The 12,740-nt window shown below is 33.2% G+C and overlaps 1 protein-coding gene across 1 annotated transcript; it reads right to left on the bottom strand.

Moving 5' to 3' along the window:
- Positions 1 to 49: 49 nt before the first annotated feature.
- On the bottom strand, positions 50 to 7,176 carry LOC141718059 (protease Do-like 9). The gene is made up of 9 exons (XM_074520410.1): positions 6,648 to 7,176; positions 3,947 to 4,146; positions 3,686 to 3,866; positions 3,301 to 3,492; positions 2,080 to 2,312; positions 1,407 to 1,502; positions 1,204 to 1,254; positions 557 to 661; positions 50 to 414 (listed from the first exon to the last, which is right to left on the bottom strand). The coding sequence occupies exons 1-9, from the start codon at positions 6,886 to 6,888 to the stop codon at positions 316 to 318; spliced, it is 1,398 nt and encodes a 465-aa protein (XP_074376511.1). The 5' UTR covers positions 6,889 to 7,176; the 3' UTR covers positions 50 to 315.
- Between the last annotated feature and the right edge of the window lie 5,564 nt (positions 7,177 to 12,740).

Raw genomic sequence — 12,740 nt, 5'->3', positions numbered from 1 at the left:
TACAAAGATCTAACCCTAAAAAGCATCCAACCATGTACAGTAGTTGGTATATAACAGCTCAAACATAACCTCTAATCGTTCCGTCTACCAAAGCTTTATGGAAAATTAAATTGTAAAATTTATAATGAATCTAGATGTGGTGTTAATTACAAAACGTACTATTTTTATTGCGAGATGTGAACATATGAAGTTAATTGTATATTTGGTAGTATACTGACAATCCCTGCTAAATTCTAATTGTTATCGGCACTGTATAGCACAATAGACCTCTTCATAAGGATTTCACTTCATACAACTTCATCACACAATCTGCTATTATGCCTGGAGATCATCAGACATTGCTGAAGGTATGCAATGAGTGGCAAGAATATCTGGAGTTGCGGCTTTTGCTTTTTTGGTCTGCAAGACCACAATCTACATGAAATTCAATAAGATCTTAAGTATGACAGAGGGATAAAGCAGATAGCATAAACTCCTAGCGAGTAAATTATATCATACAAAAAGCATGTTTCAGCAGTAGGTGACTTGTGCATAAGGAACACACTGGGAAGTCAACCTGTTCATATTCAAGATGAAATTTCAGAAATTCTTCATCACACTTCTCCACCATGTAAGCTAATTCCTTTAAATTCTTAACAGGCTTGCCATTAAAAGCATGAACCTTCAAAAGTAAAGTTAACAGAAAAGAAGTTAGCAGCCAAAATATGGGTAGCATCCGTGTCACCCCGACCAATGTCACCCTGACTCTTCATTCACCTCCTTGTCGGGCACTCAACATTTCATTTTAGGCCAAATACATGCGAAATTTCATATTATTTTCAATACCAACACATTCCCCTATACATGTTTGTACACTTCCAAGTTCCCAGCACATATAACGTATATCATGTCTCGCCAAAAGGAAGACATATAAGTGAATTTTCTTTCTGAATATTAAGCACTCAAGTTTGTAATAGAAACTTAAGTTTGCACAGTTAAGATTATAAATATGTTGCTACATGCATTTTCTTGTTCAATTTGACCGACTTGCATATTGCCATTATATAATAAGAAAGCATTATAATTTGTATCATTGTGTGTCTATAATATGTTTCCAATAACGATTATGCTCTTTGGATGGTAAAAAAAAACATGACGTGACTTATATTTTTAAAAAAATCTTGTAAAATACTTAAAATACAAACAATATATAATCTTTCTAACCTGAGAGTTGACTATCTGTTCATAGCCAATATTGACATCTGCCACCAGTACCTACACAACAATTGATAAAGAAAATTGAGTAGTGATCTCATAATATATGTGCTTGACATTCATTTTTGCATATGAAAGACACATGCAGCATCAGGGCATAGCGTGAATGGTAAACTAAGGTTGGTTAATACAATTCAGAAAGGAAGATTTACCTGAGAAAGAACTACAACTTCCTCATCAATTGATTGTGCCACTCCATGCAGATGCATGTATAATAGTTTCACTGGGGCATCATAATATTTATCATACTAAATCATCACAAACAAGAGTTAAAAGAAAAATATCAGTAAACCTTTATTAAGTCAACAACAGAATCCTCAAAATTTGCAAGTGATCGGCACAAAGAAGCGTCCAGCAGAAAAACTACACTTAACAGTTCGACTTCTACTTAACAGAAAATATGATTTTTTTTATATATATATAGATATAGTAAAGAGAAGAGAATCTAAAGTTTGCTTCACATATTTTTGTCGTTTGGCCTATAAATACATCTATTGGCTGTTCATCTGATGATATAATGTGCAAATATGACAATTATAATAATCTTTCCATGATTCAATATTCATGATTCGTGAAATATGACAACAGTGAATATAATTATAATACCTAGTGATACTTGAAAACGGAGAACATAACAGGCAAAAAACAGAATTTTCAGTTAGAAGCATAACACATTAATAGACTACATTCAATAAAAGGAAGCATATTTGTAGTGAGTTGATATGTGAAACAATTGCACATACGCATGCACTTGCCCTACCAAAAGTAGGCATATTCATTGACGAAGTTTTACAAGCAAAGGCAAAATGTTTTTAGTGAGTGTACCTCTGAGCATAAATACGGAAAAGATACCGCTGAAAAAACAAATCCAGCAACTATGTAATATGAAGGTGGTTTTCCCTTGACGTGTGCTGGTATGAGCCTTGTGTAGGTTGCAAGTTTTATATTGAACTCCAGAGTCTTAGAATTACGAAGAACCTTAACTAGGGCCTTATCTCCAGTATATTTTTTGGAAACAAGGTAATTGAAACCTATGCGTTCTCCATCCCTGAAAGGAACTGATATTCAAGTCATTAGGAAAATAAGAAACAATGAAAGTATAGTATTCTGTATGCCAATCTGCAAGTGTAGACTCCAGCACACAGACACCAACACATCTCTTTTATTTGATATATTGTACTGGTTTGCTTATTTACATAATATAGCATGTGTAACATGCAATAATTTACAAATGATTTAAAAACCATTGCAATGATATATGATATAGGGTGCAAAATTACGGCGTTGTATTTAAAGCTTTATTTGATTTTGGTTTATGAATTAATTAATGTGAATTTTACACTTTAAAAGAATCTATATATAGACCGTCTTAAATTTTTTCCTGAAGATAAATTTGAGTAAAATAAAATGTGCAAAGGACATCATAAGGATTAGTGGACTATGAGCCAGAAAGGGATTAAAGGTGAGAATATGATGTTACCGTTATTCTAAGGTGATTGACTTTCTTCATTTTAATCAGACTCTAAAATCCTGATAATCAAATAAATTATGTAGCTTATTGACAGGAAAGCTTAATTAAATTAAGGAATTTTCATGTAAGTGGCATAAAGTTATAACTAAATGGTAACCTGTACCTATTTTTTATATGTTCTAGAAATACTGGTGCTTTAAATACATGTTATGAGGTCGACTATCCATTTGAAAGAGTTAGTATATAAGATCCAATTGGGGCCTTCTTGGGTGCCCGTGATCCACTCTTCGACCCATAAATGCAGCGACTGGTTTTCCACTAAACAGTTAGTGAAAGTAACCCATACAATTCAGGTGAATTTTGTGCCGCTATGCCAGACGACAAACGACTCAAACAGTATAGGCAAATACTAGTAACGCGGGTATTGCACATGCATTATATATTTTAAATTTGTGTGTGTGTGTTTTACAACTTACAATTTGGTTAATGTTCCACGTTAAGAATTTTACACTGTTGCAGATTTTCAGGAGAAGGGATACATGCAAACAACATAGCTTAGATTAGACGAGGCTCACCTGTTCCATCGTTAGCAATATTCACTCCATCAAAGCTAAGGATAACATCATATGGCTCTAAAAAATGAGATTCTGGAGCAGTAGGTTCAATCCTTCTTATGAGGACACCCTTCTGCTCGAGCCCCATTCCCATAGACATACGAAGATCAGGATTCTCCATATTTTGACACGCAACACTGAGTACTGGGAAACCTGAAGATGAAAGAACTCACAGACATAAATTAGTAGGAGGAAAAAGACATTCCACTTTTAGACAGGTAACTATATGATGAAATGAATGCTGCATCCAAATTGATTTCAACAACTTCTATCAATCATTTATAAGATTTTAATGCACTATTAGCAGATATGGGTAATTAAAACAGATGTGGCTGAATAAGTTTACCTGTATAGTTTCCATTCTCTTCGTAATCTTGCATAAAATGTAAAATTACTGGTGTTGGTATGACATAACCTATGTTCTCAGCATCTCCGTGTTTAAGGGATTGGAATGCAATACCAACACACTGGTCTTTATCGCTGAAGGCAGGCCCGCCAGAATTTCCAGAGTTTATAGCAGCGTCTATCTGCAAATGAATCATCTAGGTCAAGGATCATATATTTGTCAATCAGTTGGAACTTCATGATATTATTTATATCAAACTACCTGAAGTCCAAGAAGTTCTGTCGATCCATGAGTGTACGATAGTATCTCAATGCGAGATACCACACCACTTGTCACTGAGATTGTGTCTCCACCGATAGGGTAGCCAACAACTGACACAGCATCTTGCAGTACAGGCAATTCCCCAAATTCAATAGGAGAGACCCCTTCCCAAAATTCATCATCGCTCACAGTCAATAGAGCTGTTGTTCCACAGATATAAACATGAGTTACAAATAATTCCAATGAAAATTAGGTTATCTTGCAACAATCAAACTTCAAATTCAAAATGACATGGTAATCCATGGTTGACTTACTAATGTTAACCTTTAATTTCATGGTATGGATATAATACATATAAAGCATTGAGCACATTTATAAGCTTCTAACAATGGAATGAGGCTAGAATGAAATGAATAAAAAAGATATAATGAGAAATGAACGGTTATTCCAGTTTTCTTTACTTGTCAATTCTTTTTTGGAGGGAATGGAATGAAAAATGAAATTGAAAAAAGTTCTTGTAAAATTTTTTCTAAAAAACAATTCTCAAAAAAAAAAAATTCAAAATATTTCTCCTGAAATTTTTTTTGCAAAAAAAGGTTCTCAACAAAATTTCCCAGACAAGAAAATCTCAGAAAACTTTTCCCCTAAAAAGAGATCTTGTTGGAAATAATAATTCAAAATTATTTGAATTATTTTTTTGATTTGATTTTAATTATGGCATCTGATAATAAAATTATGTTTTGTTTTAGTTTATTTTTTAAAATACTTTTTATCAGTTATCATTTATTTATAAAAATCTAACATCGTATCACAGCTATGTTCGATTGAGTAACTGGGCGTCAAAAATTGCTGTGAAGAAATGGAAGGCAAGGATGGTATTGTTAAGAAGAATGTCTCAAGGAGAGAAGGGCTCCCGAAGTAAATTATGGAGAGAAGTGCTCTGCAATGGTGGTAGGGATGGCAACGGGTCGGGTTCGGATCCAGTATTGTAAAATCCAAATCCAAATCCAAATATTTTCGGGTTATCCAAATCCAAATCCGTCGGGTTTTGGATCAGATCGGGTATTTTTCGGGTATCCAAAATTACGAATAAAGTAGTCAAATTTAATATTATTACATACAGACACTATTAATCACATTTATATGATAGCTAAAATTAAAATATATTAACTGTAAGTAGTTAAACACATTATATTGCAAAGGTTTACATGATGAGTAATATCTTAGATATGTTGATAACATAATATTTAGTATTTTATCACAAATTATTATTTTTATATATATATACAAAGTACATCTTACATAATAAAAGCTGATTTTGATATTAAAAGTTATAATTCACTAAATAAGTGTTGACAATCTTGATAATAATCTATTACTACACAAATAATTAGAAAACTATGTAAATTATATGTATTACATCTAAAATATTACATATTATATATAATAAATGTATCGGGTTTTAATCGGGTTTCGGGTTTGGATTGAATTTCAGATTTCGGATCGGGTATCAGTTTGGTATAGTTGAAATCCAAATCCAAATCCAAAACTTCGGGTTCGATATATTCAAAACTTCGGGTTCGATATATTCAAAACTTCGGGTTTCAGATCGGATATCCGTCGAATCGGATTAATTTGTCATCCCTAAATGGTGGAGGTGATGGAAAGTACATCCTTGGTCAAGCAAATTAATTATTTTGAATTAAGAGGGAGTGTTGGAAATAATAATTCAAAATTATTTGAATTATTTTTTTGATTTGATTTTGATTAGGCTGTTAAAAATAGAGTTTAAATATTTTTTCGATAATGTAGCTTTTGAATTTTAGATAAGGTTAGGGTTACCTATTTATTAGGGGTATCAGTTAAATGTACACCTATATAAAGAGGAGGATTACACTGTATTTCAAAAATAATAAGTATGACATCTGATAATAAAATTATGTTTTGTTTTAATTTACATTTTAGAATACTTTTTATCAGTTATCATTTATTAATAAAAATCTAGCAAATCTCGGCAAAAAGTTCCTTAATAAAAGTTCCTTTAAAATAGTTTCTCAAATCGTGAAACAATTTATAGGGGGAAAAAATTATGGGTAAAACATTTCATGGGAAAATAATTCTCCAAAATTTTTTCCAATTTTTTTTTTCTCTAAAATATGTGTGAAATATGTGGTGTGATGCTTTGCAATGAATGAGTTTATCCAACATGTTTAGGATGAAATATAACTCAAATAGAATGAAATGAATATGGAAATTACTCATTCCATTCCGTTGTGCCAAGCTAACAACCTGAATTTTTATTCTGACCACTTATTTCATTCCAGCCACGTGAACACACCCAAAAACTTATAGCTGGAAGATATTGTCTTTTACAATGTAAAACGAATTAATATATTAAAACTTCTGCTTATGTTAAGCTTATATGCAAGTCTCCGCACCCTGCTTTGGATCCATATCCAAGAATCCAGGTTACAGAGGGCTTAAGCAATAAGCATATGTGTACTGGTTGAGCATTTGGTCTCTTAGGTTCGACTCCCGGTATGTATATAATTAAATAGCAATTGAAAAATTTGTGCTAATATTACCTACAAGTAGACACAATCTGTGCAAGCTCAATAAATAAAATAAAATACTACAAAATCAAGAACTATGAAAAATCGACAAAAAGAAAAGACAAAGAAGTTGAGGAGGGAGGGGTTACCAATATCACATTCAGTTCCAATGGCTAAAACAGTAGCCAAGTACTTAGTATCAGACCCGCGTTTCTTCAACTTAACTTGAGTGTGATGCTCCACAGAATGTGCATTTGTCAACACCCTCCTGCCCTCAATAATAAACCCACTACTACTGGTACTATACTGCCTCTTTCTCTGCCATGGCAATGAGAAATTAGGCTCTGTGTGAACACAAAACACCTTCACTACCGCGTCCATTGATGACATCACTTGAGTCAACGCCAAGTCTTGATCAGGTCTTGTCGGAAAATGGGTTTTGTTGATAAGCAAATCGAAAAAAGAATGGGTTTTCTTTAGGATTTCTTTCAGCTTTTTTGCAATTGTCAATGTTCTTGAGTTTGAGTTCCATAGCTTTGTATTCCTTTTTATTGGTGTTTGAAGAGCAACAAAAGTACAAAAAGGAAGTTTACACCTTCAGTGTGTACATAGGTCTTCTTGTTAAAGTTCATGGAGCATTCGTTGTAACAACCCATTTTTCAATAGAATACTTGTATCTTGCATCAACTCCGAGTAGGAGTATTTCTAGATTATCTGTAGGCACGGCGTCAACCATTTTCATGACCCCGTTTTGTCCTTTTGCGGCAACGTAGGCGACGCCAACCGTTGTGATTCAAAAATCCAAATTTGGATCACTAACTGATCCAAATACTGATCCAAATTTCTGAACAACTCCAACAGTGTGATCCAAATATTTGATCCAAATTATTTTTATATATAATAATATATAAATATCATATTAAACAATTTTATCTTAAATTTATCATTTAATCATTATTAACAATTTATATAACATTTCATGAATTAATTAAATAAAAAATTAATAAATATAAAACTATTAAAATTGTGCACTTAATTCACGAAAAACACATTTATTGCAATAATTAACATACAAAATATCATTGATACACACTAATTTTTCGAATTAGTATATTCTTCCCATAAATTCTCAATTAATGCATCTCTAAGTGCAATATGTGCCTCTTTATTTTTTTATTTTTAAATTTTCATGAAATTATGTTTTCTCATTATTTTAAGTTTTATTTTAAAAATAAATTTAGTTAACTATTAATTATATTCTGTTATTATTTATATAATTAAATAATCAAAAATTAATTTAAAATCTCTTAAACTACAAATAACAAAATCATTATTTTATATTAAACCAAGTGATCCAAATTTGGATCAGTGAAATCCAAATTGGATCACTATTGTTCACTGATCCAAATTTGGATCACTGTTGGAATGGAATTTGGGGTAATCTGTCCCAAATTTGGATCTTTTGATCACCGTTGGATTTGCTCTGAGTACTTAAAAATTGAAAATTACTTCAATTTGGATTTTTAACTCTATAAATGGATCAATCACCCGAATTTTGAAGGTATAATCTAGTCAAATAAATATAATCGGCTCCCAAAAAAATTGATAGACTCGAGTTTGGCTTGATTTAATTTTACCAAATATTGATAAAAACCTGGAATATAATCAATTAGGCTCGAGTTCGATTCAATTAAATGTATAAAATATAAATAAAAAATTAAATATTTATATAAAATATATTTATATTAAAAAATAGTAAATGCTCGATAAGGCTCGAATCTTAGAGTCGAGTAATTTGAAACTCGACCTCGGCTTGATAAAAAATTCAAACAATGCTCTCGGAGGGTGTCTCGGTCGCCCCCTGGGTCCTGTGCCTGGGAGTGGTCCGGGACCTGGACCTGGGTACTAGTAGAGGGTCTCGCAGTAGTACTTGGGTCTCGTAGTAGTACTTTTTCCTGCTCTTGCCATTGTTTCAAATGTACGAACAACAACTAACCAAGATTCCAAGCTAACAATATTGATCTAAGATTGCTTTTTGAAAATAATGAAAACTATCCAACACATGGACTCAGGCTAAGAAAATTTTATCAGTAGCAACGAAAAAGCAACCCCAACAACCCAAAACTTGTAGCCTATGGCAAGCACCCATTTTATAATTCAATATTTTGTATGAAGCAAATTTGAAATCAATGAAAAGCATTTCTGATTTTACTTAGCAATTTTTTACAAGCAATCACAGTCCGGGTCATACTTGAACCCGGACTAGCACATCATTTATTACTTAGAAATATTTATCTAAGAAAACATGCAATCACAGTTCGGGGCCATACCTGAACCCGAACTAGAGAATCATTTGATACTTAGAAATATTTTTCTAAGAAAAAAAGCAAAAACAGTCCAGGGCCATACCTGAACCCGGACTAGCACATCACCTGTTACTTAGAAATACTTTTTTAAAGAAACAAGCAAACCAAGTCCAGGGCATAATTGAACTCGGACTAGCATATTATTTTTTCTTAAAAATATTTTCTAAGGTAAAAAGCAAACTTTCGATGTGACAGTAAGAACTCACTTTTGGGGAAGATGAAAATAGATAGGAATGAAATGTGGTTGTGTGTGTATATGAGTATGTAAGAGAGCGTAACCCCCATACCTTCTTCCTTGGACTATTTATAGGCAATGATAGGGTTTAGGGGTTGGTACTCATCAATCAGGGTTGTCCATCCTTATGGAGGGTAGACACCTGGGACCTATGGATGCTTTACACGTGTCTATGTACGGATGTTGTAGGAGCGTGTTGATCATTATCCATTTACAGATGTCCATATCATGTGATGTGGCTTGCGCTTCACGTATCATGCTGTGTGTGGACTTTCTTGAGTATGAGCCGCGAGGTTGAGTTGTTGTCGGGTCCAAGTGTTGTTGGACCCGTGTGTTGTTGGATCGGGGTGTTGTTGGACCTGGGTATTGCTGGACCTAGATGTTTTTGCTGGAACCGGGTGTTGCTGGACCTAGGCGTTATTGTTGGACCTAGGTGATGTTGTTGGACCTAGGCGTTCCTGGACCTCGGTGTCCCTGGACCTGGGTGTTGCTGGATTAGGGTGTTGCTCGACCTAGGTGTTGTTGTTGGACCCGAGTGTTGTTGGACCTAGGTGTTCCTGGACCTGGGTGTTGCTGGACCTAGGTGTTGCTGGACCCGGGTGTTGCTCGACCTAGGTGTTGTTGCTGGACACGGGTGTTGCTGGACCTAGGTGTTGTTGTTGGACCGGGGTGTTGCTGGACCTAAGTGTTGCGGGACCGAGGTATTTTTGCTGGACCCGGGCGTTGCTAGACCTAGGTTTTGTTGTTGGACCCGGGTGTTGCTGGACCTAAGTGTTCCTGGACCTGGGTGTTGTTGGACCCAGGTGTTGCTGGACAGGGGTGTTGCTGGACCCGGGTGTTGCTGGACTCGTGTGTTCCTGGTCCCATGTGGCCTTGGAATGGATCCGGGTTCATCCATGGGCTAGGCTGTTTATAGCCCATCAAGAATATTGTATAAAAGCTTGCCCAAATTTACTGAGAGACAATTTAGTACACATTTTAGATATTAAAAAAAATAACTTATAACTTAAAAAATATCTAAAGAGGAAACAATATTATATTATCCATTAGCATTAACTCCGAAGATGAATAATTATAGATTATTTGTTGCTATTGCAACTAAATTATTTGTTATTATTGCAGCAATCAATTTTTTTAAAGATATTTTATTTCTTTACATTATCTTAAAAATGTAGATGTGGCACATGTGTAATTGTAATAGTAATTAGAAATTATCTTATAATAATAATTTGGTTAAAAATTTTGGGTCACATCTATTATCTATTATCTATTATATATTTATACTATACGATAATAACCGAAATGAGATATAATTTGGTTCAACGTTATCCGCTAATTTTAATTATTAAAAAAAATATTATATATCCGCTAAACTATTAAATTATTAAACTGCTACACACATAGTCTACTTATCAACCAAAACTTATCCTATTATTAAAAAATAAAAATATAGTGTTATATATCCCCTAAATTACTAAATTGTTAACTACTAGATATATTATACATCTCCTACTAAACTACGACCACAAGTTATCCTATTATTTTTTTATAAATTCATTATTATTATATATTTATATAAATATTTTAAAATTATAAAATGACGGGATAAATAAAATTTTTAAATATTAACGGGAACTCGTGCATCGATCGCACGTGATTTAAGATAGTGTAATATAACAACAAAGGGGTTTGACGAGCAATTTGATAGATATGATGATTATACCCCTAAATTAATCCTACATTAATAATAATTTCACCACATCATTCATTATTAAAATTTATTAATTATTGTATAATTAATATGCGCATACATACATACATACATTAATACATACATACATATAATAAATATAGACACATGTATATATATAAATTAATACATATATATATATATAAATACATGCATACATATATACGTACATACGTACATGCATACATATATATACATACATACATATATACATACATACATATATACATATATACATACATATATACATACATACATACATACATACATATATTTATTTATTTTTTACTAAATTGGTTTGTATTAGAAAAGCAAAGAATATACAAGTGATCTATCCTAAGATCTATGACAAGCTATACACGGGTCTATAACCAATCTAAAGAAGATTGGAGATAGAAAGCAAAAAAAAGAAGGAATTAAATGACGTTTGGGTCACTCAACTGACCGGAAACTTGCAGTTGAGGAATTATATTTATACCACTAACGATTATGTCCATTAAAAAGTGAAAAGAAAACTGAACGAACAGGTCTCCTACAACAACGTTAAGGGCCCTCCTACCGCACCTTTTTACAACAAATATACAGATTACCATCAATGGTTTTACTCACAAAAACTAGGGGTGCACATGGGTGGGGTTGACCACGTTAAATATATTTTAGCAACCCATACAAAATAAAAATGCAATTTAACCCTACCATTTGTTCGTTGGTTTGGATTAGTTTGAATTGAGTTGAACAGGTTATTAAAACTCATTTAAAATAAATAATTGTTAGAAAAATGTATTTATGATAAGAGAATATCGTGCAAACATACGAGTCCAAAAATAAAATCACGTTACGAGTCATTATAGAATAATTTTGGGATTTTATCCCAATAAAAATTTTGAGAACAATTTTTGAAATATTTCGAGATATTTTGAGATATATATTTTTTAATGGACGTAATGATCAGTGACTTGAATGAATTTTTTTTTAGTTCGATGACCAAATTGCAAGTTTTAAGTTAGTTGAGTGACCAAAATGTCATTTCATCTGATTGTACATGCAACAGTAGATTTTTTTAAGCCAAGTCACCAAAATTAGTCAGCATTCCGTTAAGTTTTTAATATAATGTAACGGCGAGTTACCTGGATGAAAAATTTTAAGAGTAAAATAATGTAATTGAATTTTTTTTGAGATAGATGACCCAACTGCAATTTACGGTCAATTAAGTGACTCAAACGGCATTTAACCCAAAAATGAAGAAAGCTAAATAGACAATTTAAGCAACAAGGATGTCTAAGTCAGGTCTATTACAAGCTATTTTATCAAACCAAGTTGAACCACTAAGGCGGGCCTTGATATCCATAATAATACAATGCAGAAGCTTAGTTGGACCAAAAACTCCCTTATCATGGGCACGAGTGTTACGTTCTTTCCAAATATGGTAACAATAAACCTGAGCGTAGCAAAGAGCAACCATCTTTTCCTTGTCTTCGATAGCCAGTAAATCAGTAAGGACATGGGACCAGGAGCCAGGGCTAATAGTGATGTGGAGAGATGCAAAGAGATGCCTTAAAATCCAGTTGATGTATGTGCAATTCACGAATATATGATTATCTGTTTCACGACCCTGGATGCATATGAAGCATTGTTGATGAGTAAGGATCCCAAATCTGTGAAGTCGAGCAAGAGTATTCAGCCTGCCATGGCAAGATAACCATTGATGATGAGCATATCTGTTGATACGCAGCTTGTGTCATACTGCAAGGTGCCAGCCAACAACAGGGGCCCTAAGTCTGATTGAGTCCCAAATGTTCCAAGTCTTGACTTTGTAAGCATCAATCCCATCCCATAGAATCAAGTCACGACCACTAGGATGTATGCTAGAAAAGTCAAAAGTGAAATCCAA

Source organism: Apium graveolens, chromosome 4 (assembly GCF_009905375.1).
Source record: "Apium graveolens cultivar Ventura chromosome 4, ASM990537v1, whole genome shotgun sequence".
Classification (NCBI taxonomy): domain Eukaryota; kingdom Viridiplantae; phylum Streptophyta; class Magnoliopsida; order Apiales; family Apiaceae; genus Apium; species Apium graveolens.
Note: the sequence above shows the minus strand (reverse complement) of the source record. Positions and strands in the feature narration are given on the sequence as shown.